The 26,194-nt window shown below is 38.5% G+C and overlaps 1 protein-coding gene across 4 annotated transcripts in view; it reads left to right on the top strand.

Annotated features, from left to right (window-relative positions):
* The window catches only part of HERC3 (HECT and RLD domain containing E3 ubiquitin protein ligase 3), a 117,707-nt gene that overhangs the window by 54,983 nt on the left and 36,530 nt on the right, over window positions 1-26,194 (top strand). For all 4 annotated transcript variants that reach the window (XM_047855198.1, XM_047855200.1, XM_047855199.1 and 1 more), the window contains exons 5-18: window positions 1,372-1,448; window positions 2,276-2,497; window positions 3,677-3,768; window positions 4,521-4,651; window positions 5,235-5,395; window positions 7,612-7,688; window positions 11,266-11,390; window positions 12,949-13,008; window positions 15,591-15,702; window positions 16,574-16,763; window positions 18,779-18,942; window positions 19,075-19,188; window positions 24,984-25,007; window positions 25,099-25,188. In XM_047855198.1, the coding sequence (XP_047711154.1) occupies window positions 1,372-1,448; window positions 2,276-2,497; window positions 3,677-3,768; window positions 4,521-4,651; window positions 5,235-5,395; window positions 7,612-7,688; window positions 11,266-11,390; window positions 12,949-13,008; window positions 15,591-15,702; window positions 16,574-16,763; window positions 18,779-18,942; window positions 19,075-19,188; window positions 24,984-25,007; window positions 25,099-25,188 (1,639 nt within the window). The remainder of the gene's footprint in view (window positions 1-1,371; window positions 1,449-2,275; window positions 2,498-3,676; window positions 3,769-4,520; window positions 4,652-5,234; window positions 5,396-7,611; window positions 7,689-11,265; window positions 11,391-12,948; window positions 13,009-15,590; window positions 15,703-16,573; window positions 16,764-18,778; window positions 18,943-19,074; window positions 19,189-24,983; window positions 25,008-25,098; window positions 25,189-26,194) is intronic.

Here is a 26,194-nt window from a genome sequence, read left to right as displayed (position 1 = left end):
TAAAAAATAGTTGGGTTCTATTTGGTGCTAAACGCATGTGTGAACTCTGTTATATAAACTTTTTGTATGTGAGAAAATAAAACATTAACAAAAGCAATATGTCCTTGCCACTCTAAATAATTTCCTCCCCACTGGGCATCTATATTCTAAGACACCCCTCTCCCGAGGGCATGTCCATCTGACTCCTTTGTTCCATTGGCATAGACTTAATGCAGAGGAACATGGCAACTTGCAAGCTGTTACAATAGGGAACAGGAGATATTCCCAGGTGCCCAATTCTGTGGGGCAGCACCAGGCACGTTGCATGGAGTTTTTTCATTTATTTTTTTTACCACAACCTGTAAAATAAGTACTGTTCTTGTCCCTGTCTTTCACATGAGCAAGCAGAGGAGCAAGATTTGAAATGTATTCATATGATTTTCCTCTTTATCATCCTAGGGAATTTGGGTTTTGCCCTTATTTTTTAAAAATTGTGGTAAACAAAAATTGTAAAATACACCAAACATAAAATTTTCCATCTTAACCATTTTTAAGTGTGTAGTGCAGTAAGTAATGTTAAGTATACTTACATAGTTATATGAACAGTCTCCATAAATTGTAAAAACCTATCTTGCAAAAATTGAAGTCTACCCATTAAACAGCAACTCCCTGTTTCTCATCATCAGACTTGATTTGTATGAATTTGAGTACTCTTGATATCTCTCATAAGTGTATTCATGAGATATTTGCCTTTTGTTACTGGATAATTTCACTTAGCATAATGTCTTCTAGTTTCACCCATACTGCAGCATATGTCAGAGTTTCCATTTTTTCGAAGGCTCATTAATATCCCATTGTATGAATATATGACATTTTGTTTTTCCACTCATCTATTGATGGACACTTGAGTTGCTTCTACCTTTTGGCCATTGTGAATAATGCTGTTCTGAACATGGGTCTACAAGTATCTCTTTGGGACCCTGCTTTCAATTCTTCTAGATATGTACCCAGAAGTGGGATTGCTGGATCATGGCATTGCCCTCATTTTGAAAACCATTTAGACACCAGCCATATTCCTGGGCATCTCTGTTCCATAACTTACTCCATTTGCCCCTCAATTGGAGATGAGAAGGTGGGAATTAACAGAGTTATGGTAGTCAGTTTAAGTGCAGACATGTTTTTTATTTTGTTTCGTTTTGTTTTTTAACAGTAGCTGCCTAACAGTAACTCCTAACCTAGGAGGTTGGTGAAAGAACTAGTAGAATTATATCATGTAAGATCATGTATTTGATTTTTAAAAGTCTTCTAGGAAAGATGTTATTGATTACAACTGTTGGGAATATTCCTGATCATTGTGCATGCCTCTTAAGAGGAAAACCTTTTCTGTTTCAGGTTAATACAAAAACTGAACCAGCAGACGATATTACAAGTTTCCTGTGGCAACTGGCATTGCTTGGCTCTTGCAGCTGGTAATGTAACATTGAAATATTATGCTAACATTATGTTAATTTGGGAAACATTTCTCTTTGCATATATAGGTGATGTTATCTTACCGGACACCTTTAACTAACTGGTTAGGGTCTGTGCAGTGCTGTTGGACAGTGGCATTTCTCAGACAGCCTTTGTGCAGCTTTTCTCAGAGTGTGGACAATGAAGAAGGTGGTCATCAGTGCTCTCAGGGGAGGATGAGTAGGAGGAAGGACCCAACCTCAGTGCTCTTGAACATACAGAAGATTGTTTTTTTGTAGCTACAGTCAAGCTACATTCTACTATCAAGCTTCTAAATAAGTGAAAAAGAAGGTGTTAGAGAAACCTAAGCCAGCAAATAATAATGCATTCCATGTTAGAATAAATTTGAGGGGAAGTTGGTACCAACATGTGCTTGATCCTCTGTGAGATAGTCCAGGTAGAAGCTGGACCTTATGAGCCCTGGGTTTCATGATCTTGGTGTAGTTAGAACTAGTTAGCTTGTTTAGTGGATCTAAGCCTGGTAACTGGCCTATTCAAAACTGAATTGACGTAAACATTTAATTTTTTCTTTGCGTAAATGTTCATAGCCTTCAAAGGGCAGAAGACTCAGTTTATCTCTCTGTTGTCATGACAAGTGGGAGTTTTGGTTTTGGCAGTCTTAATAGTATGAAGTGTCTGTCCCTTGCTCTCAGGAGAGTTTGGTGCATTGAAGGGGAGCAACTAACAAATGACTCTGCTGGGCAACTATGTTGTTCTAATGAGGTTATTTTTGTGAATGGAACTTGTATCATTTCTCATAATACTAGTTATCCTGTTTTTATTTCAGATGGTCAGTTCTTCACCTGGGGAAAGAATAGCCATGGGCAGCTGGGCCTGGGGAAGGAGTTCCCCTCCCAGGCTAGCCCACAGAGGGTGAGGTCCCTGGAGGGCATCCCCCTGGCTCAGGTGGCTGCAGGAGGAGCTCATAGCTTTGCCCTGTCTCTCTCAGGAGCAGTTTTTGGCTGGGGGATGAATAATGCAGGGCAGCTAGGGCTCAGTGATGAAGAAGGTAAGCAAACTCTTTATATGTATCTCTCTTTTTTTTTTTTTTTTTCCCAAGCCCAGCTTATTTGTTTAACACATGCTTCTTGAGAGTCTGCTATGTGCTGGACCCATGTTGGGTACTAAGGGTGCAACAGTGAACAAGAAAGATAATACCTTTGGCTTAGTGGAGATTGCATGCTAGTGGGCAGAAGTAAACAACAGACCAGTAAATATATAGTATGTCAGAGGGTTTGAGAGAAGAGTTAACCTGTTTTACATAAGGCTTCCTGGGAGGGTCTGCTTGATAAGATATTTGAGCAGACAGAGCCCTGCAGTCAAAGGGAACAGGGTGTATAGAGGCTGTGATGTGGGAAGATAGATGGTGTGCTCGAGTGAAATGAGAGGGGAGAAGAGTAGCAGAGCTGGAGATCAGAGACGCAGTATAGGCCCAGTGACGCAGGGCCCTATAAGGCAAAGGAAAGATTTTGGCTTCCCTCAGTGAAAGGGGAAGACACTGGAGGTTTTGAGGAGAAGAGTGATCTAATTTCACTTTGGCTATCACGGGTCCAGGGGAGGCTAGAAGACCAGTTTGGAGACAGTGGGAATAAAGTTGGATTTTAATATACTTTGAAGGCGGAGCCAGTTGGTTTTGCACATTGTTGGGTGTGTGGTTTGAAATAAAAAGAGAACTAGAAAGATAAAGGTACCATTTATGGAATGAGGAAAACTGTGTGTGCGTGCGCGCGTGTGCATGTGTGTGTGTGTGTGTGTGTGGTGCATGCGGTGAGAGTGGGCAGAGTTGGAAAGTGTGGGGAAACCATGAGTTAGGTTTTAGATGTATTAAAAACGAGATGTCTGGGATGCCTGGGTGGCTCAGTCAAGTGTTAGACTCTTGATTTCGGCTCAGGTCATGATCTCATGGTTCTTGAGATCAAGCCTCACATCGGGCTTCATGCTGGTAGTGCAGAGCCTGCTTGAGATTCTCTCTCTCTCCCTCTTTCTCTCTGCCCCTTATCCCCTCAAAAATAAATAACCCTAAAAAAACATGGTATCTGCTAGACATTCCAGTGGACGTGTAGGCAGAAAGGAGAATATGTGAGTCAGGAATCCAGGGGGACCCAAAATTCATGTCAAGATAGCTGTGTTTGATATTTCATCTCAAAGACAAAATGGTAGTGACATTCTGATTTTTCTCTTATTTTAGATCGAGAGTCTCCTTGCCATGTGAAACTCTTACGAACCCAAAAAGTTGTCTATATTAGTTGTGGAGAAGAACACACAGCAGTCCTCACAAAAGTAAGGGACTCAGAGTGTTCTGGTTTGTTCTGTGATGCTTTCTTTGGTGCTAGATATGACACAGATGATTATTATTACTTGATTATTTTTGATAGCATTTTTTAGCATAGTGATGGTGTTTAAAAATAGTTCAATATAATCTTAAAATATATAGCAACATTTTTTGTTCCTGTAAAACAATTAAATATGTGAAAAATAAAGAGCAATGTACTTAATGTTTTAAAATTATCAACTTATTTCTTCTAAAACAGTTATATCTAGAGAGAATGAAAATGTATTTTTACATTGAACAAATACTGTTATAGATTCACTTTAGTAAAATGTGTTAGCATTTATTCAAGTACAGCAGGGAATAAAGTAGCTCACTCACCAAGGAGTTTGTGGAGCATTTAATTTATTATGTACGAATGATTGTGCAAAATCATGCCATGTCATCTACCTCTGTTTCTCCTTATTTTGTTTGCTTCCGAACACATCATTATACTTTTAAACAACTTTCGAAATTTAAAGATGGCGCCTATTCCCTTGAGCAGTGCTGTCTTTGTTCCATAAAGATATAGTTTTAATTTCCTTTATTATTATTATTTTTTATTTAATGAACATACTAAAGATGTGATTTGGATGAAGGATCATGTGAGTGTAGTGTTCTTGTACAGACTGCTGTGATAAGAATTTTGCATACAGAGATTTTTAGAGGAGTGTACTCAAACTCAGAGATACAGTGTGGTCATGTGGTATTTGTCCCTTGTTAGAGTGGAGGTGTGTTTACCTTTGGTGCTGGTTCCTGTGGGCAACTTGGACATGATTCCATGAACGATGAGGTTAATCCAAGAAGAGTTCTGGAGCTGATGGGCAGTGAAGTAACGCAGATTGCTTGTGGCCGGTGAGTGCTCCTCAGAGCTTCCTAGTGTCTATTAAGACCCAGAAATGAATTTTGTCTTTGTCGTGACCAAGCATATGGATCAGTATCTTAAGAGATCTTAACTGCATACACACCTATGGGGAAAGTTTGGAGAGAGTCTAATCTGAGCTGTGTGTGACAAGGATGGGTTTGAGATGAGTGGATCAAGTTGGGGACATTAGGTTTCTTCTGGGATAAAGACTGGTAGGATAGGGGGGAAGACATGAAGAAAGGAAAGTGAGAAAGCCTCAAAGAACTTCTTGGAAATTTTGCCTGGTCCACCCTGCTTCTTCTCTGTCATCCCACAGGCCAAATACAGCAGGCCGTGCAGCCTTTTCTAAGTCTTGCCCATCCTTCTTGTTGCCTAGAGTCTCAGAGAAGGGCAGCATTATGGAGAGCCAGCTGCTGCTTGCTTGCAAACAGTCACATGTAAATGTGGGGTAGGATTTCTTAGGGGCATCCCTAGGTATTGCTGTGCTCATATATGGTGGTTAAAAGAGTCTGAGTGTTTATCCCTATTAGTAGAAACTATGCTGGTAAGTTATTTTAAATTATTTTTCCCCAGACAACACACTCTAGCCTTCGTGCCTTCTTCTGGACTCATCTATGCATTCGGTTGTGGAGCAAGAGGTCAATTGGGAACAGGACACACTTGTAACGTTAAGTGCCCATCCCCTGTGAAAGGTTACTGGGCTGCCCATAGTGGCCAGCTTTCAGCCAGAGCTGGTAAGAGTGATTTTCATTGGAATTTAATGGTATTTTAAGTGATAAAAAATTTTTATAGAACACATATCTGTTTTTTACCTTGAAGTCTTTTGGAGGAAATAAATATGAGATATATTCTTTTAACATTGATCAACAAATACTTGAGTAGTTACTATGCATGAGGCCTTATAATTAAGATCCTAGAGATCTCGATTGAGATCAAGCAAAAAATGTTACTTTGGCCCTAAAGACCTTGGTGGTGGTGTATAAATTTTACTTATTATCATTGCTGATAATGAAAGTTAATGCTTATTGAATGCTTAACCAAGCTCCATTACTTAAGCTAAGCACCAAAAACAACCTTAAGAATTGGTGGTTATGATTCCTATGTTGGAGATGAGGAAATTGAGTCTTAAGGAGGTTAAGTAACTTGCCCAAGATTACATAGATTCTGGGGACAGGAATTAAACCCAGGTCTGCCTCATTCTAAAGCCTGTGCTCTTTATGCTTGTGCTGTGTTACCTTTACTTTTGCTACTCTGGTCATAACATGACATGATTTCTTTTTATGCCATTTTTTTTCTTCCCTTAAAAAAATAAGTTAAATAACATAACATCCATTTCATTGGAAATCCAAATAAGGCAGTCACTCTATATGAGTGGCTTGAAATAAATAAATCCAGGGGCTGACATGGAGCTGGAGAGCCATTAAAAAGAAGTGTGATTTAATAATAACTTTGATTTTGAAGACTATAAAGTGACTTATGGCTTGATTAGGATTTTTAAAAAATGTTTATTTTTATTTATTTTGAGAGAGAGCAAGCAGTGAAAGGGGAGAGAGAGAGGGAGAGAGAGAGGATCAGAAGTAGGCTCCATGCTGTCAGCACAGAGCCCAATGAGGAGCTCAGTCTTAAAAACTGTGAGATCATGACCTGGGCTGAAATTAAGAGTTGGACGCTTAACCGGTGGAGCCATCCAAGTGCCCTGATTAGGATTTTCTTTTTAAACAATAATAACCATAAGTTTTCTGCTGGTTTATAACTTCAGTGCAAGGACTGAGTCTTTTCCTTTTTGTAAATTTGACATATAGCACAAGGCCTGGCACAGACTTCTCAGTCAGTCAAGATGTATGGAATGAATATATGAGCATCTAAAAATGTAGTGGAACTTACAATATAAAATAAACAAAATTTGGTTTTGATGATGTTCCCCACAGTGAAGGAATGGCTAGTTGTCCTCTTCTCTGTCATTTGAGAATTTCTTTTACCCCAAGGCATTGTAGTCATGCTAGGAATGCATGTGTTTAAGAAATAAACCAATTTTAAAAACTCAAGTGTTGTATCAATTAATTTGGAACCACAAATTCTTAAAGTTTCATTACGACCTAATTTATGTGATCATAAATTTGTGTTTGGATGTTTGCCAGGATGATTTTATAATGTTAAGTAGGTAAATTTCAATTCATTATGTAAATGCTGTGGTTTTAGGAACCTTCATGGTAATGTGGGAGCACAGAGGAAGGCATCAAGGAGTATTCCGGTTAGAGGAAGTTTGAGCTGTGTCTTAAAGGATGATTTGGAGTTAGCCAGGTAGAGGACTGTGAGGGAGTGGGCAGTGGTGAGTACCACGGAATCGCACAATTCCAGGAGCACCGTTGCAACTTCGCCCTAGGAGGCACCATCATGGAGAGTACAGTGTGCACGGGGGGTGGTGGTGGAAGGAAAAGATGTGGAGGTAGGGAATAGTGTGGTCTGTTAGCAGTGAGAGCAATGTGGTGGTATTGGAAAGTCACCGTGGATATGGTGTGATGGAAGATAAAGCAGGGAGTAGGAAATGGAGGTCCTTACATGACAAGCTTCATCCTGAAGGGGCTAGAGACCACCACACTCTGATGTTGGATTATTTCTTAGGCATGTTACCGTTGATAGTAGTGACTATTTAAAATTTCAGGTCAGTGGCATGAAAGATGAGAATGAAAAATAGAAACGAGGTCAGGATTAGCTGGCAGTTAGGGAGGGGGTGGAGGTAGGGTTGGAGTGGGGGATACCATTTTATACATTTATTTTTAATCGAAGTAGAAACAGTTTTGGGCAGAGAGCCAGGCGAGAAGGTTTCTTCTCTGATATAAATAAAATGGATAGGAAACTAGTCTGAAGCGTATTTTGGAATATTAGAAAAGGGGATCATGGAAAAAGCTTAATTACTGAAAAATGTGCTGTTGAAAATTTTTTTTGACAGATCGCTTTAAATATCATATTGTTAAGCAGATCTTCTCTGGAGGAGACCAAACTTTCGTACTTTGCTCCAAATATGAGGTAAAATTTCTTTTCACTCTTCTTTGGGGATGGAATAATGGTGAACCAATATTTATTGTTATAAACAATTACATGAGAGCAATGTTACTCTTTGTTTCTAACAATTTTATCTTAAGGTAAGCCAACTAGAACTTGAAGACATTCTCTCTATTTTGCTTCTGTGAAGTACCAATAACTTTCCTGGTATTTTAATCATAGGATTCTGGTTTATAATTTAAAATTATTTGTTTATGTCTGTAGTCCAAAAGATATTTAAGGAGGCCCAGAGAGTTTGTAATAACTTTGTTATTATTTGACTTTCCATTTCTTCCCTGTTAAGTAGCAACAAATGCTAGGTATTTGAAAATTTAGTGGGTGTGTTTGATGTGATTGAGTATATGCAAAATATAAAAGAGATGATACAGTATTCAGATATCCTTTATCATTTATCATTTGCTCACAGCACCACACTAAAATTTCAGATTGTCTCCAATGTCACTGTAGTGGGTAAGTCAGGAAGAATGACATTCCAGTATCTTTTCAGGGTTGAAGGGAGAAGAGAAAGTGGTCCAGTATCTATGACAGAGCTTTTAACTGATTCCGTTCTTCTTGGACAAGGGAAGTCATTCTGAAACCAGGGGCACAGATTTGTTTTCTGCCCTGCACTCCCTTCCTTATTTTTGTGCTTTCTCTCCTCTCTTCTTCCTCGCCCACCCGCTTTTATTCGGGAAGCATGTACAGAGGACCAACCATGTATCGTGCATTGATTCTTATCCTCTCATGGAAGAGCAGGAAAGGGTTACTCATGATGACAGAGGAATCAGAATTGGTTGGGAGGAAAAGAGGAGCTGTGGAGACAAGGGCCCTATGAGTCCTGGAAATTCTCCCCATTCGACTGATACTTTGCCATCTTTAAATACACAATATTCTTGCCTTCTAGTCAGTATAATTCTATGATGTGGTAGAAGAGGTTGTGCTGGAGTCTGTGGCTTCAGGTTGGACAGTGGAAGTGGACAATTAGATATTTTGCAGGTCAGGAGCCTGGAGAAGGTTCTGTTTAGTGCTACCATCTGGGGTGATTTGGAACTGCTGTGTTAGACCTATTTTAGGCCTGGCTTCAGTGCTTCACAGAGAAATCTTGGAAAACTGAGATGCTTTTTTGTTTCTTCAAAATGAGAGTAAAGTGAAATATGAAAAGCACTAAATCTCTGCAGGATAATAATTTTTTTGTCCATAAGTATTAGAGTTTGAAGTATTCATTTCCCTAGGAATTGACTTGAATAAAATTGCCCAACTTTAATTTTCCTGTGAAAGTTAACATAAAAACTTAGTTTTACTACTTTTATAAATACAGTACCTGATCTAAGTAGTTGGATTTAAAATTTATTGTACTTAACACTTTTGGGACTGGAAAACAAAACATTGATGAAAAGAATCTAAAATAATGTAAGGTTAAAGAAATAGGGCAGATTAAAGGTTAAACCACTGGTAAGAGGGGTATGCATTAAAAATGTAAGATAACAAAGAAGAAACTAAAAATAGACTATTATTTAGAAAGGTGTTGCTCTTTCTCTTTAAAACTGAAGCCTGTGCACTTCTACTTGAGCATAGATGTTTGTTTAGATACAGAGACTGATAAAATCATGTGTTTACCCTGTTACCATCACACTTGAAGAATCACTTAAAAGACCTAAGAGAAAAGCATCTGTGTAGTGACGGCCTCCATTTCTATAAACACAGCTTATTCAGTGAATGCTAGGTCTGAGGTAGAAGAAGGAAGGGGAGGAGTTGGGTATAGATACTGTTTTACTACCTTTGATTCCACGTCTTGGAAATTTGGTGAATGCAAACCATAGCCCCTTTTTTTCCTTTCTTGTTGTTCACTGGATAGGATTGAATAAGGAATGTTGGGATGTTAGGGTGCATGTGCACCTGTAGGTAACATAATTCTCTCTTTCCCAACAGTTATTCTCAACCTTGGTTGCCCATTGATATCAGCTAGGGGCCTTTTAAAAAACACTGATGCCTCTAGAGATTCTGATTTAATTGGTCTAGAGTGTGACTTGGCCATCAAGATTTTGAAAGCTCTCATGATCCAAAGTTGAGAAAAGTTGATCCTAGGTCAGTTTGTTTTTTCTTTTCCGCCTACGTATAATTAGAAGGCACAGAAAATTCATATCCTTTTCTTGAGTCTTCAAGTGATTTTGAGATTATACTTCATTCAGGACATCTGTAGTTTATTGGACATGCGATGAAGAATGAGAAAGTAGTTCCACGTGAAATGTTTTATTGTAAGTATATGTTAGAGTCTTTGTTCAGCTACCACTGTAAATGAGGAAAGTAATTAAAATTTAGATAACACCCGTGGTTTTAAGACTAGGGTGAAGAGGCAGTCTTGCATGTGTGTCTTATGATTTTTCTCTGTGTCGTTCAAGATGAATTTGTTCTCTCTTAGATGTCTGTGGCCATTTTAATAAAATAATTATCAAGACCCAGATGATCAAAAACATTGTCAAACGTGTGATTTGTTATATGCCTTTCTCCTTTCCCCTTATTATATAATATCTTACAACTATGGGGGAAGTAACAAAGAAAATTTACTTTGGAAGTTGTATTTTCATGTGTAGGTACAAAGGAGGAAAAAATAATCATGTTATGAATTGATGGATGAATGGTTTAATATAACCTTTTCCCTCTTTTCTAGTGACAGTTATGGAGGGTATAAAGCACTTTCAACTTTTTCTTAGTTCTAGATCAATAATAGGTTTTGGGTAATATCAGTTGAATAAGATAAATTATAGAAAACAAAAGTGCTTATATTTTTTAAAATCTCACTGAAGAAAGGATGTATAATGCTTGTAGCATTTGGAATTGTCGAGGCCATTATTGACATGTCCTTTTTGGCACCTTCCTTACAAATGTATAACTATATACCTGGAACAAGAAATTAAGAGTCAGTACGTTTTCATAGATTATTTGCAATATAGATTATAACTTAACTTTTTAATAATACATTTTGTTGGAGTTGTGTGACTAGTTATGGCAAATGATCAATACCTTAAAAGCCTTGATGTTAACAGTGATTCAAAGCAGAGGGGAATGAAGTGTGGAAAAGCCATATTGGGTTTGTTTCTCTGGGAAACAGGCTGTGAGACTGAGATTTATGTTGAAACAGTCTTTCAGGGGAGTGTGGTAGGAAGGCATCTATTTAGGGATGAAGGAGGCAGCCCTGGGCCTGCAGGGAGAGACTGCGGATCTGTGTAACAGAGGCCTAAGCCAGTCTCCTCGGGAGCTCTGAAGTCAGGATGGCTCTTCAGCCAGTCCTGAGTGGAGGCAAGGAGGCTAAGCCTTTATACTACACCTCTACCTGCCCCTGGACGTTAGAGGGATGAAGCAGTGGCCAAGGGCAGTTCTTGGAGTGTAGCCCAGCTGGGAGCTGTTGGGAGCTTACGCTCTCAGCAGCTCAGGGAGTGTAGAGGGGGGTGTGGGCAGCACACCCCAGCTCCTGTGAACACAAGATTGAGAATATATGAGGAGAAAGAGAAAAGATCCAACCTACATAATTTCTCTTTTTTTACTGTTATATTTAATCCTCCAGAATTCTTCCCCTGCTGTTGACTTTAGGACGATGAACCAAGCACATTACACCAGTCTAATAAATGATGAAACCATAGCAGTTTGGAGACAAAAACTCTCAGAACACAACAATGCAAATACAATCAAGTATGTGGCTGCTTGTTTTCATTTTCATTTTTCCAGAGTACGTTGGAATCTTTTAGCTCAGTAATTTCCCCTACTTCCGTATTGAGGTTATGAATGGAGTTTTACATTTTAGGGAATCTTTTTATTGTTTTTGTTTTTCTGGCACGTATTTCTTGAGGATATGGTGTCCTTAGCCCCAGATAACATAATAATTTTTGCCCCCATTCTCTCAGAGTGTGTCCCTTAACCTTACCTTATTCAGATCTTAAAAATCCTGACTGATGAAGGCATGGGTTGGCCTTTATGTTAAAAAAGCTCAGTTTTATGTTTTAACATCAAGAGTTTCTTCATATGTGGATCCCAAAGCATCCCAAAAGTAAGACAAATGTTAGCTTACCTAACCTGAATAATTTCTAGCATTTTCACATTCAGAATGATTAGTCGAGATGGTAATATAATGCCAAATTGAGAAAATAAAGTGAAAAGGATTGATGCCTTTTATCCAGTTTATTTTAAAGGGGAAATTTTTTTGTGCCCATTTTTATACATTTTCATTGACTTTCCTTAGTATTTTCATTTTTCTGCCATCTAATATTTGGGAATGAATGAATCATGTTCTGTGTACATTGTACACTGAAATGTGTTTATCTTCTTTATGACATAGAGTATACTAGGGCAAATGACCAGGGCCCTAAACTTTGGGGTGCACCAGGATCATTGAGAATGCCCTTAAGCAGCTCATGGCGGGCCTCAGAATTTCTCTAACCTTAGGTGGGTCTGATGAGGAATTCAGGCTAGAAGGATGTGGGGGTGAGGGAAGGGGACTAGACTCATCATGAGAGGGGCAGGATGGATTCCACTTTCCTGGGACCTTGACAGTTTACTAGTTCCCAGTTCTCTCGTTTATAAAATGAGGGGATGGAAGAAGTTATCTCTAAAGACCATTCTTGACCCAGAAGTTATTGCAACCCCCTCCTTAACCATGTATTTGTTGTATTCCTTCCCTTTTCTGTATACTAGATGAGAGGGTCCAAGACTCTTCACACGCAGTTTCATTCTGGGTCTTCAGACACTAGCTATTTTCCCAGAGCCTCTGTTATCTAGGTAATAGGAATAAACACTCACTTCACTTATTTTCAGTTTCTTTCTCAGATAAGAAACAAAATAGAAGGCAGTGGTTGTTTACTTATTAATTTGCAAAGACAATTTCTGTGTTTGGGAGATAACAGCTCAACATCTCTTTTTTGATTATATTTTGTTTGTGTTGGGAGATGAGCTGGGGAGTATCTTAGTTGATGGCAGAAGGTTGTTCGAGATTATCAGGTACAAGAATTGTTCTTTCAGTAGCTTTGGTACTTTTGATTTTAACATGACTTATGGAAAACTTAAGTACTTGTCTATTTTGAGATGTGACACAATGTTTCTCTACAGCAAATGTACGTTTTCCAAGGCTTCATCTGGGTAAGAAAGAGCTGCTATTAATGAAACCCTGGAATAGATGACTAATCTATTATTGAGGCTTGAGTAACCATTTATTTGTAATTATTAAAGGCTTGCCTACCTTTTTCTTTCTGAGCAGTGGTGTTGTTCAGATATTATCTTCTGCAGCCTGTTGGAATGGAAGTTTTCTTGAAAAAAAGTAAGTGATTTAGAATCTTAAAAAAATACCCACATGTGATGCAAATACTTACTCAGCAAAGGCAGTGAAAGACTTCTGTTCTCTTTGATGGTGGTTGGCCTTAATTCACTGATGATGATTTGTGCAAAACTTGGAATGCCTAATAATGATGAATGAGAGCGTGTCAGGAAGGGCAATGCTGATTCATGCCTGGTTGGCAAAGCAGCAGATTAGCATAGAGACTATCTCAGAAAGAGTTGGTGTAATCAATAGTAAGATTTCTCAGGTTTTTCTAAAATGGTATCCCCACATGTGCACTGTATTTGTTCTTAAACACTGTATTTGTTCTTAAATTCTTAATTATTTAATCTCCTGGGTTTCATCGGTTTGCTTTCCCCATAGATTTTTCTTTTCTCAAAACCAGTGAGCTCAGGGGGTGTTCCAAGGAAGCTTCAGGAGTTCCTTGGACTTAGGGCTAGCCCTGTTCACCAGGAGATTATTCGGACTGAATTTCCAGGTAGTAAAATAGTGTTTCTTTGCTTGGCCTTATCCCTTCTGCAGGTATCCCCCTGAAGAACCTCATGCAGCAGAAGGGTTTTGTCACGGGTTTTGATCTTTGGGGACCCCAATTCTCGACCATCTCTCAATGCTTTTTGTCAGTGACCAGGCAAATGAAATCCCAAGAAGAACTTAGAATTCAGTTCTGTATGTGAATCCCACTCCCTCCCCCACCAAAAAATGATGTCCCTAACTGGGTTGCAAGAGGTCATCTCAGAAACTTTTCTTCTGTTACAGCTAGAGATTGCCAAGTCATTTGTTTGTATCATTAGGACAGCTGGAATGAGCTCATCCAGTTTATTTCAGCTTTAATATTTAGCTTTTTCCTTTAGGGAAAAGTCTTCAGGATTGTGCTGATGTTGGTTTTTTAGAAGTGGTTTTCCACCAGGCTGATTTATCTTCTAAGAGGACATTTGGCAATGTCCGGTGACATTTTTTGGTTGTTACAATGGGGGAGGGTATACTACTGGCATCTAATGGGCCAAGACCAAGGATGCTGCTAAGCACCTCACAATCCTGTCCACCCAACAAAGAATTATTTGATCCCAAAAGTCAATAGCACCAAGGCTGAGAAACCTTGTTCTAGAAGGACAGCTTTTATGAAGGTTGGGAATGGCTCTTCGCCAGACTTGTTAGGTTATTCATCCTTAGGATCATGAATTCCCTAGAGAGGTGGATAAGGCCTTTATTTTTTTAACTGACAACTGTACTATTTCAGGATTTCTGCTTATATAGCTTATGAACAATGCCTCACAGGAAACCGATAGAAGTAAAAGACCACTTTTGCAAAGAATAAATACATTTAGATAAAATGTTTTATTTTTTCTTAATAGCGTGACAGAAAGTACCTCTAAGCATATAGAAGGTTACATATAGGACACCAGAATTAATTTCTGTGTTTGGGGTAGATCTATTTTTAGAGCAATAACAACAAAGGACCCAACAAACAAAGCCCAAGCATCTCTTGATTTGACCATTTAGGTTTCAATGCATATGTTGTTGTTTTTTTAATGTTAGAAACTCTCTGTTTTTATAAGTTACAGCATTGCTGTCAGATAGTGTTAAAACTATTAGATGTGTCCATTACCCATCAACAGAAGTCTATTTTGCAAATAGAAAGTTATTTTGAAGTTTTTTTTTTCAACGTTTTTATTTTATTTTTGGGACAGAGAGAGACAGAGCATGAACGGGGGAGGGGCAGAGAGAGAGGGAGACACAGAATTGGAAACAGGCTCCAGGCTCCGAGCCATCAGCCCAGAGCCTGACGCGGGGCTCGAACTCACGGACCGCAAGATCGTGACCTGGCTGAAGTCGGACGCTTAACCGACTGCGCCACCCAGGCGCCCCTAGAAAGTTATTTTGTAATTAATAGATTTGGTATATTCAAGAGTGGGAATTTAAAAGAGACATTCTAAGTCTCAAAAAGGCTATGACTTTATATAAAGTTAGGAAAAATGATTAGTTGCTAGGAAGTTAAAAACAGTATCAGTGAAATTAGTCCTTAGGTGTACGTAATTGTATCCCTTGTGTAAGACGTTAACTTTGTATTTGTTGTGGATTTGATTTTTTTAACAACACTTTATTGAGAAAAGTTTTAAACAAGGAGTTTTGTTCTACCTGCCATTTGTTGATGATTGGGCCAGTTTGCACAGGGGATGTTTTTGCACCTAGGCACAGCATCTCTACATCTAGTTCAGTGTACCATAATTACAGAGAAAGGTAAACACACAAGAGTAAATCATGGAAATAACACTCTACTTATAAGTTTCAAGATAATCTCAAGTCGAAATGATGACTTGCTTGTACTTTGAATTGAAGGAAAAAAACACTTGAAAACTTTAAGATCATCTTGGAAAAGGGGTTCCATCCAGAGCTTGATTCTGTTGGGCTTCCTTAAAGTGTAATATTTTTACACAGCTTGTCTGCTGGGTCAAATTTAAATCTGATCGGTATGGATAGGCTATTTTGTCTCCCTACTTCTAATTCCCAACAGAGTGTTTGCTTTGTTTTTCTTTTATTAACACACATTTGAAATTTTTGTTTAGAATTGATGAACATTTTAAAACAAGTCCCAAAATCCCTGGGATTGACCTGAACTCAACGAGGGTGTTATTTGAGAAGTTAATGAGCTCCCAGCACTCCATGATTCTAGAGCAGGTAAGTTCTATACATTTGCAGAATGTATTCTTTTTTTAATTTTTTTAAATGTTTGTTTATTTTTGAGAGAGCACAAATAGGGGAGGGGCAGAGAAAGGGGGACAGAGGATCTGAAGTGGGCTCTGTGCTGATAGGCTGACAGCATTGAGCCCATCATGGGGCTCAAACTCATGAACCACAAGATCATAACCTGAGCGAAAGTCTGACACTCAACCAACTTGAGCCACCCAGGCACTCCTGCAGAGTATATTCTTCTTTTTTATTTTTTTTAATGTTTATTTATTTTTGAGAGAGAGAGAGAGAGTGTGTACATGAATGAGCCTGGGTGGGGCAGAGAGAGAGGGAGACATAGAATCCTAACAGGCTCCAGGCTCTGAGCTGTCAGCACAGAGCCTGACAAGGGACTTGAACCCACGAACTGTGAGATCATGACCTGAGCCAAAGTTGGATGCTTAACCAACTGAGCCACCCAGGCACCCTCAGAGTATATTCTTAAAAATGCATTTTTGTATTGCAGTAATTCAACTTTAAGGAGAAACAAAAGAGTGTAAGATAAGAAGGCATAAAGCTTGTATAAATCTTAATTCTACAATATTCACTTCGGGAATTTGACCTACCTTGAGCTTTCTTTTTAGCTTAAATCTTTTGAAGGAAATGCCCTTCCAGAGAAGTCTGCACAGGTGGAGATGTTTGACTTTTCATTCCATTGGTGTATCTCCTAAGCACCACTAGTGCCTGGCTCATGGTTGATTCTCTGTGCATACCGACTGAGTGGGAGTTGAGAGTCTATCGAAAAGCTTATGAATTTAGAAATCAGGTAACTAGATCTCAGCAATGTTTGAATTTCTCAGTATTCTTTTCTCTCATACAGATCTTAAACAGCTTTGAAAGTTGCCTGATTCCTCAGTTGTCAAGTTCACCACCAGATGTTGAAGCCATGAGAATCTATTTAATACTACCTGAGTTCCCCCTGCTCCAGGATTCCAAGTATTACATAACATTGACTATTCCCCTGGCAATGGCCATTCTGCGGTTGGATACAAACCCCAGCAAAGTATTAGGTGAATTTGCTAAAATCAATACCAGTGGTTTTGTATTTTTTATTTCATTGGTGTGACCACTGGCTCTCAGTGGACTGAGATCTGAGAATCTATTTGTTGCCATTTAATATCCTTAACATTCAAACCTTTCTTTCTTTGCTGTTGTCTTCTAACTGGCCATATTTGCAGTATGAGCAAATCAAACCATCATTTAGGTTATTTGAAATGATTCATGCCAGACTCGTCTTGATTTTTAAATATTCACAAAGTTAGATTAACTTTAAACTATTTTTTCACTTCCTACATTTGCTAGTAGTTAATAGTGCCTCAAGAATTAGTGTCTATCTGTTGCTCTTTCTCCTATACCTAATTTAGGGGGTGGGAGTGAAATGAATAGTTTGGTGTGATGCACAGGTCTCCAAAAGAGGAGAGGAAGAAAATGACCTAGTGGAGACTTACCAAATGTTTGTTCTGTTTTTCTTTTTTAGGACAGTTGAGTCCACACTGATTTTTGCAGGCTACGGACACTTTGCTGAGATAAGAACCTTCCGTTCCTCAGTGAATTGGAGAGTGTCTCATGGAAGTAGCGCCTGAGATGTTTTTATTAATCAAGTGCAGAAAGTCTGTCACCTGGGTTTTTCCCTTTTTTTTTTTCCTGGTAAATTTTTTAGGTGTTCATTGCAACTCAGTAACTTCTGTGTTCCAAATGGACTAGGATGTTACTTGAGTGTGTCTCCCCATAAGTAAAGAGACCTGTGTTCCTGAGGATGGAATACTGGCTTTTCCATACTGCTTCTACCTTTGCAGAAGATATAAAAACAAAGAATAATGGAAGCGCTAGTAATATGTTAGTCCTTAGTTTTGTTTTTTTAAGATCAAAGCCCTTCGTGGCCTATCTTTTCAGGTGTTCTAATAGGCTATGAAGTAGAGAGATGGCAGTCTCTGAAGGAATTTTACCTGACATTTAGGGTTTCTTTTAATTTTAATTTTTATTTTTTCAGGTAGGACAGTACAAAGAGATCAGAGTTGTTTAGTTTTACACTTGTTTTTAACTTCTAATGAAAGAAATTTAAATTTAAAAGAATATCTCAGAGTGTGGAAAACTCTGTAGGTACCTATTCACACAAATTCACGATTATCAATATTTGGCCCTTTTTGTTTTCTATGTTCCCCTTACCACCACCTTTTTACTTTTGCTGAAATATTTTTTAAAAATCATAGACATCATGTCATCTCATCCTTTAAGTATTTCAGTATGGCTGAATTTATTTCTGACAATGTAGAAACCAATGGTCTAGCCTTCTTGTCTGGTTATGAGAAAGCACAGTTTGGGGAGAAACAGAAACAGTAGTTTTACAACTAATGAAGCCTCTTGATGGGAAGGCATGACTTCCATACTGCTGCTGCTTCTGGGGTGTGTCGTCCTATGCATCCCTGGTACAGGATGTAGGTGGAGGCAGAGTTGAGGGCAGCAAAGATGATGATATCTGAATGCTCCTACCTGCAACATGTGTCTTAACATCTTGTCCACATGGATCTTTGGAACTGAATGTTTAGCTTGGCCTTCTGAATGAGTCTTTGAGAAAAAAAATCAGATCAAGCTTTACAAAAAAAGCTCCAGGGGGTTCTTGTGCTCTCCAGAAATGCTTTAATGGATTCTTTTTTTTTTTTAATTTTTTTTTTTCAACGTTTATTTATTTTTGGGACAGAGAGAGACAGAGCATGAACGGGGGAGGGGCAGAGAGAGAGGGAGACACAGAATCAGAAACAGGCTCCAGGCTCTGAGCCATCAGCCCAGAGCCTGACGTGGGGCTCGAACTCCCGGACCGCGAGATCGTGACCTGGCTGAAGTCGGCGCTTAACCGACTACGCCACCCAGGCGCCCCTAATGGATTCTTTTTAAAGTCAGTTTTGGGAAACTGTATTTTAGACTAATGTTTATTTTTTAGCCGGAGCAGTTTTTAGCTAGTAGGCAGAAGACATAAATAATTGATCAAAAATACGTGCTGAAACATGTCTTTTCTTTCTTTCTAAAGATAACTGGTGGTCTCAGGTATGCCCAAAATATTTCATGAAGCTGGTAAACCTCTATAAAGGTGCAGTCGTGTACCTACTGAGAGGAAGAAAGACATTCTTAATTCCCGTACTGTTTAACAATTATATTACAGCAGCTCTCAAGCTCTTGGAGAAGTTGTATAAGGTGAGTATAGAGAGGAGCCAGTGGGGAGAGGGGTGAATAGATGGTAGGGTCAAATGTCCTACTGAGGTAGTCTGTGGAAAGCCATTTTCCAGTTGTTTGGGTTTTAATTGTCCTCATTTGGTTCTTCATCAGGTAAATCTTAAAGTGAAGCATGTTGAATATGATACATTTTACATTCCTGAGATTTCCAATCTTGTGGACATTCAGGAAGACTACCTCATGTGGTTCTTGCATCAAGCAGGCATGGTAAGAATTCATCTAAAGCATATTCTTAAAGCTTTAGTCTTTTCTCAGAGTACAAATAAGGACAAGAAAAGCCCAATCTGAGCTGTACAATTTGTCCTTGACTTTGGTGTTAATGTCACAGTGTTTTGGCTGGCTTTGCATTCTTGAAACTTTTGAAGTGTTTGAGACATCATAAATGGCCAATAAGGAATCATAAATGGGTGATCAGCCAGAATGGTACAAACTTTAATTAGTTGCCAACATTTTAAAAATCAAGATATCTAAAGTAGTCACAGTTGTAGAAGCAGAAAGTAGCCTGGTGGTTACTGGGACCTGGGGGAAGGAAAATGGAGAGTTGTTTAATAGGTAGAGAGCTTCAGTTTTGCAAGATGAAAAAGTTCTGGAGATCTGCATAATAATGTGAATATAGTTAACACTACTGAGTTGTACACTGAAAAGTGATAAAGATGGCAAACTTTATGTTACGTGTCTCTTACCATAAAAAAGTCAAGATACGTAAAATGAATTTCTAGTTTTTCTTGGAACTTAGAAGATCTGGCAACATGACCTGTCCTCCCAGATGGTACTAGTTGGCTAGAGTTCAATAGTAGCTCTTTAGATGAGGCTTATATGTGCCACAGTCCACACTGTCACTGGATTTTGACATTGAGGAAAGGATCATTTGCTCTTCCAGTAGCTAGCTTACTTTAGTTGTCTTATGTCAGTGCCTGAACCCGGTAGGCCAGCTCTGATTTGGGATTATGGGTGTGAAGATGTCACATATCCCCGACCTAGCTCTCAGCATATGTTAGATGAGCCATCCAAGGGACTGAAGATTCCTGCCTGTCACCATGGCTCTGCAAGAGCTGCTCAGTTTGATTGCAGACTGTCTTGGGACCTATGCAAGGCTTTTTAGGACCTCCCATCTGTGGAGTATGTATACATTTGAGTTAGGTCAGAAAACAGAATGATAATTTGGCCACCATATTTAGTGAAGTCATGTGTAGCAGATACATTTGGTGTGAATCCTGGCCAGTTTAACAGATACATCACTACATTGAGGCAGTATTTTCCCTGTAGAGTTTTTGGAGGTCAGTAGTGCAGTAGTGGTTTCTAATAACAAGGAGTATAAGGTTTATTTAAGAAAGATTATTTGCTTTGTCAAATAATAGATGATCAGTGCTAGACACAGTAATGTGTTTTTAATAAGCTTTTATTATAACCTTGACCTTGAAAAAACAAAATACTTTTCAATAAAAATGGGTTAGAATCTTCTAAATGGGTTTACATGGGAAATATAACGTGCAGGCTAGCAATGAACTCTTGCTTTCACATGCTAATTTAGAAATTGTAAAAAGAAGCTTTTCTGTTTTATCAACTTGCAAGTAGCTAGTCGTGGCAAAATAAAATGTTAAGAGCTGAAATAAGCTTTATGAATTATTTAGGCTGTTTTGTTTGTAGGTGAGGAAATGGAGGCCCACAGAAGTTCAACAATTTTCCCACCAATTTAGTTAGTTTCATAAAAGCCAATTCTTCTGACTTTGAATCTGCCCTTTCTGTGACTGGATGCTGAATAAAATACTTCTAATGAACCCTAATTCTTTTTGACGCTGAAAAAGAAGTTGCTGGTGTTAGAAATCTGGATTATCATGATTGAAGTCTGTGAATGGAGGTACTTAAGTGGGCAACTTTTACAAATTTTTTTTTGTTTTAATTTTTTTTTTAATGTTTATTTATCTTTGAGAAAGAGAGAGCATGTGAGCAGGGGAGGGGCAGAGAGAGAGAGACACACACACAGAATCCGGAGCAGGCTCCAGGCTTTGCGCTGTCAGCACAGAGCCCAATGCAGGGCCTAAACTCATGAACTGTGATATGACCTGAGCTGAAGTCGGACGCTTAACCAACTGAGCCACCCAGGCGCCCCTACAACTTTTTTAAAGTTTATTTATTTATTTTGAGTGAGAGAGAGAGAGAGAGAGAGAGAGAGAGAGAGAACAAGTGGGGGAGGGGTAGAAAGAGGGAGAGACAGAATCCCAAGCAGGCCCCTGCTGTCAGTGCAGAGTCCGATGTGGGGTCAGTCTCATAAACCATGAGATCATGACCTGAGCTGAGATCCAGAGTTGGATGCTTAACCAACTGAGCCACCCAGACGCCCCTACAGCTTTTTTACGTTTTTTCTCTTAACATATGATAAGCACATATAGGTCTTGAATACCAGATGCTCATCTCTTCTTTAGTATTGCAGGTAGTTATTACAGAAAGATAGAAAATTAGTAGGTCAAATTATAGTGTGGCCTTTTGTGACTTCTGTGGAATTTTCTTTTATTGTATAAGGTATAGTATTATTAGAAATTGAAGTTTAAATTTCTTGCTGTCTTGCGTTTTAATCTAGAATGCTAAAGCTATTTTGTACGTAAATTTATTTTATTTTATTAATTTTTTTTTTTTAATTAAGTAGGTTCCATGCCCAACATGGGGCTTAAACTCATGATCCTGGGATCAAGAGTCACATGCTCTACGGACTGAACTAGCCAGGCACCCCTGTTTCATACATAAATTTATATACTTTTTAAATTACTTTCATTAAAATTTTTTTAATGTTTATTTTTGAGAGAGAGAGCGAGAGACTGTGACCGGGGGAGAGGCAGAGAGAGAGGGAGACACAGAATCTGAAGCAGGCTCCAGGCTCTGTCAGCAAAGAGCCCAGTGTGGGGCTTGAACCTGGACTGTGAGATCATGACCTGAAGTCGGATGCTTAATAGACTGAGCCAACCAGGCACCCGTGTTTTATTATTATTATTACTTTTTAATGTTTATTTATTTTTGAGAGAGAGACAGACAGACACATAATGTGTGAGCAGGGGAGGGACAGAGAAAGGGAGACATAGAATCCAAGGCAGGCTCCAGGCTCAGGCATCAGCACAGAGTCCAACACGGGGTTCAAACTCATGAGCTGTGAGATCATGACCTGAGCCAAAGTCGGTCACCCAACTGACTGCGCCATCCAGGTGCCCCTTATTATTTTTAAAATATTTTATTTATTTTTGAGAGAGAGAGCGAGCACGAGTGGGGCAGGGGCAGAGAGAGAGAAGGGGAGACAGAGGATCTGAAGTGGGCTCCACACTGACAGCAGTGAGCCCATGTGGGGCTCGAACTCATGAACCACAAGATCATGACCTGAACCAAAGTCAGATGCTCAACTGACTGAGCCACCCAGGTGCCCCTTAAGTTACTTTTAATTGATGGTAATGAATAATAAGTGGATTTTCCCTCACCTTTATTGATGAATACTTGACAAATAAAATTATATGTTTTTAAAGTATACAATGTGATTATTTTTGATATGCATTATGAAATGATTGCCAAGATCAAGTTACTTAACGTATCGATCACATACCTAACTCATTTTGTTTGCTTTTGTGTGTGTGTGTGTGTGTGTGTGTGTGTGTGGTGAGAATGTTTAAGATCTACTCTCAGCAGATTTCAAGGATGTATAAGTAGACCTTCATACGGGTCGGCTCTTTCTTTTGACCAAATACCCTTTCTTCCTTTGCCTTCTTTAGACCTGGCACTGTGGTCCTCCCCTGGAAGGAGGAGGGTCTTAGGGACCGTTAACTCTGGCCTTGGCTCTGGTTCCTAACTGAGGCAGTTCTGGGTTTCTTTCCAGCCAGCCCACCTACCTGAGAGGATGGTGACCTTGCTCTCATTATAACTGCTCTCCTTCTGCAGAAGAGACATGGGCCTACTTCCCAAACTGGGCTCTTCCAGGGGTGAAGGGGTCAGGCAAAGGGTGATGGGAGGGACCAGGCCTGCAGAGGTGGATCTAGAGGTGCCTGGGAGGGCTTGCAGGGAGGGGCAGCAGGGTAGTCAGAGGTGTGGAGCCAGGACCTGCAGACAGAGCTCCTGATTGATGTCTGAAATAACTATGCTGTCCTAACAGAAACACCAGTATTGAAGTATTTACAGCTAGGATGCCATAATGCCAGCAACTGTTTTTATAGTCACTGTGGTCACTTCTCTCCCAGTCCTTTTTACAGTTGAAGTGTTCAAAACTTTATCTTGCTTTTATAGGCCAACACATGTTAAAGATCTTTCTTATCCTTGAGAATAAGCAAATAATGCTTAAATAATCTCTTCTGAGAGGAAGATTAGAAAATTCTGAATATTGCCACCAGTTGTAAAATAAACCTGCTTCCTTAGGCTGCTCATACTTTTTTCAGGTACCTAGACTAGAAGATCATTTTGTGGAGTGCTGTTTGATGGTATATGGGCTTTTTAAAATTTTAGTGATTTCAGTTCCTAAATACAAAGTAATTAGATATGTAGGGATGAGAATGAAATTAGCCTGGATTATATATGTGTGATTCCATACCTTGTCTCACTGGACTGGAATCATCTCTCCAGTTCGGGTTTCTCAGTCTAGGGAAATGTTCCAAGATCCCTAAAGGAACCTAGTTCTAAAGAATTAACAGGATGGATTTTAATTAAAATTGCTGTTAAATTATTTCATTGAAATATGAACAAACACAAAAGGAGCTAGTTATATACTTCTTATTCAATAGCCTTTAAACAGGTATAGAACCAAACCATATCTTACAAATTAAATAAAAACCTGTAAAATCAAAATGCAGATGAGCCTCATGATTAAATGGAACAGCAAAAACGTCTTACTGAAACCAAACCCCAGTTGCATTGTGGAGAGGAACTGCATACTGTCAGGCCTGGGTGCTTGAGTTCCCAGGCCTGTCAGCCCTGAGATGACTCAGCTCTATTCTCTTTTCAGCTGCTATTAAACCTTCCTTCATGCAGCGGGCCAGGACTGTTCTGGCCTTTTCCTGGACACAAATGCATCACTTACAAAGGAAGACTGCTTTTCTTCTTTTTCATTCCCCTTGGACAATTAAGTATATGATACCAGTGCGATCTTTAAAATAAATGAAAATTACTATAAGGAAGTTGTTGAGAATGCATCTTCATTAATTTTGTTTAAGGATATCATTTTAAAGAACCCACAGAATTTTTAAAAATTAATGGAGCACTCTCAGATCTCTGAGAATAAGACTGCAGTTTTCTGTTCTAGAAATACTGCTACAGATCAACAGGATATATATTGTTGATGTTTTTGTTTCTATTAAATCAGTAAATAATGTTTGTTATATAACCTGACAACCTTCAGGAAAAAGATTTCCTTTTTTTCCCTTGGTAAATGAAATGGTGACAGACCTTGTAGATAGGCTTCATTTGTGGTTTAAAAAAATTTATTATTATTCCCTTGCTCAAAATTTTATTTAGATTTATTCACATATTGATGAAATATCTTCTGTAGAACAAGCACTAACTCACATGTTGTGTTAGGGACAGCTTTCTAAATATTTGTTTTCTTCTAAGAGAAGCAACTCTGTATGTGTGTGTGTATGTAAGAAGGAGATGTAACATGCTGACAAAATGCAATCTGCAACATCCACTTTACCCAACAAAATTAATCTCTGAAATCAAGGTTGTAAAGCTCCTGTTTTAGAATTAGATTTCTTATAAGAGAATTCTTTTAATGCTGTGAATTGTGGAGTCAGTGAATGGTCTTTAAAGGTCTTTAAAATTTTTTATAATTGTTTTTATATATTTTTTCTCAGTTTATACCCATCAAAACATGTGGTATGTTCTATCAAAAATCGAGTCAGCCATTCAAATGGTGTTAGCTCTCTCCATGGCCAAATAGATAGGTTATATGATTTGTTGTTTGTATTTTACACTTGCAGGGAGTAGAAAATTCAGGTTTTGCAATCTAAGTAACAGACTTTTTATTTTTCTTTATACAGAAGGCTAGACCATCTATAATACAGGTAAATGATCCTTTTTCACTTACTTATATATTTATCCAGCACTGTTCTCTGTGGAGCACTGTAATATTGCCAATAATATGTTTTATTCTAGGATACTGTAACACTTTGTTCCTACCCTTTCATCTTTGATGCCCAAGCCAAGACCAAAATGTTACAGACTGATGCTGAACTACAGATGCAGGTATCATATTTAAAAAATTATTTCCTCTTCTTACTGTGTTTTGTTTATCCCAAGCATTCAATTGTAACTTTAACTTAACAGGAGAGAGTGTATTTAGATGAGGGGCAATTATAACTTTTTAGAACTATTTAAATTTTTTCAGCAATTTTATGTTGGATGTAACACATATACATGAATGCATGTTTACCTGGATCAGGGGTTGACAAGCCTTCTCATAAAGGGCCACATAGGAAATATTTTAGTCTTTGTGGGCCATACAGTCTGTCTCAACTATTCAACTATCTGTGTGGTAGCACAGAAAGTGTGATGGACAGTAAGTAAATGAATGAGCATGACATTATGCCTATAAAATGTTCTGTATACTGAAATTTGAATTTTATATAATTTTCACATGTGAAATATTCTTTTTTTTTCATTTTTTTCCAGTCATTTAAAAATGAAAAAAAATTGCTATTTCAAGAGCTGTACAAAAACAGGCAGCAAGCTGGATTCGGTCTGCAGGCCGTCGTTTGCTGCCCTTGGTAGAGACAGAGTGATAATTAAATGGAGCTTGGTAATTCTTTATTGAATAAAAACTTAAGTTACAGAGATTTAATTTATTTTAAATACACATTTTTATTATAAAATAGAATTGATTTTGAGAAGTCTACAAAGACATTTTGTGAATTAGCAATTCAGATCTACCTTCCTACTGTTGGTAGATCTATTACTCCGTTCATCCCTCTCTTTCTCTCCATCTCTCTTTCTCTTGCTTTCTGTGTGTATCTGTATATAAGTATCTGTTTTCACAGTGACTTATCCATGTTATTGTCAATGTTAAAGGTTTTCCAGAGAAAGTGGATAGTTTCAAAGAATAAAAACCATTTAACAAGTGGTTCTTAGGTTTCTTTTCCTGCTATTTTGAGAGTCATGGTTTTTACCAACTCTCCATCATGTTTCTTGTACTCTGATGATTATTTCAGTCTTAATTAGCTGGTCTCAGTCATTTTCATGGAACTGGTTATGG

The sequence above is a fragment of the Prionailurus viverrinus genome, chromosome B1 (assembly GCF_022837055.1).
Source record: "Prionailurus viverrinus isolate Anna chromosome B1, UM_Priviv_1.0, whole genome shotgun sequence".
NCBI lineage: Eukaryota > Metazoa > Chordata > Mammalia > Carnivora > Felidae > Prionailurus > Prionailurus viverrinus.
This window is presented reverse-complemented; position numbering and strand designations above follow the sequence as displayed.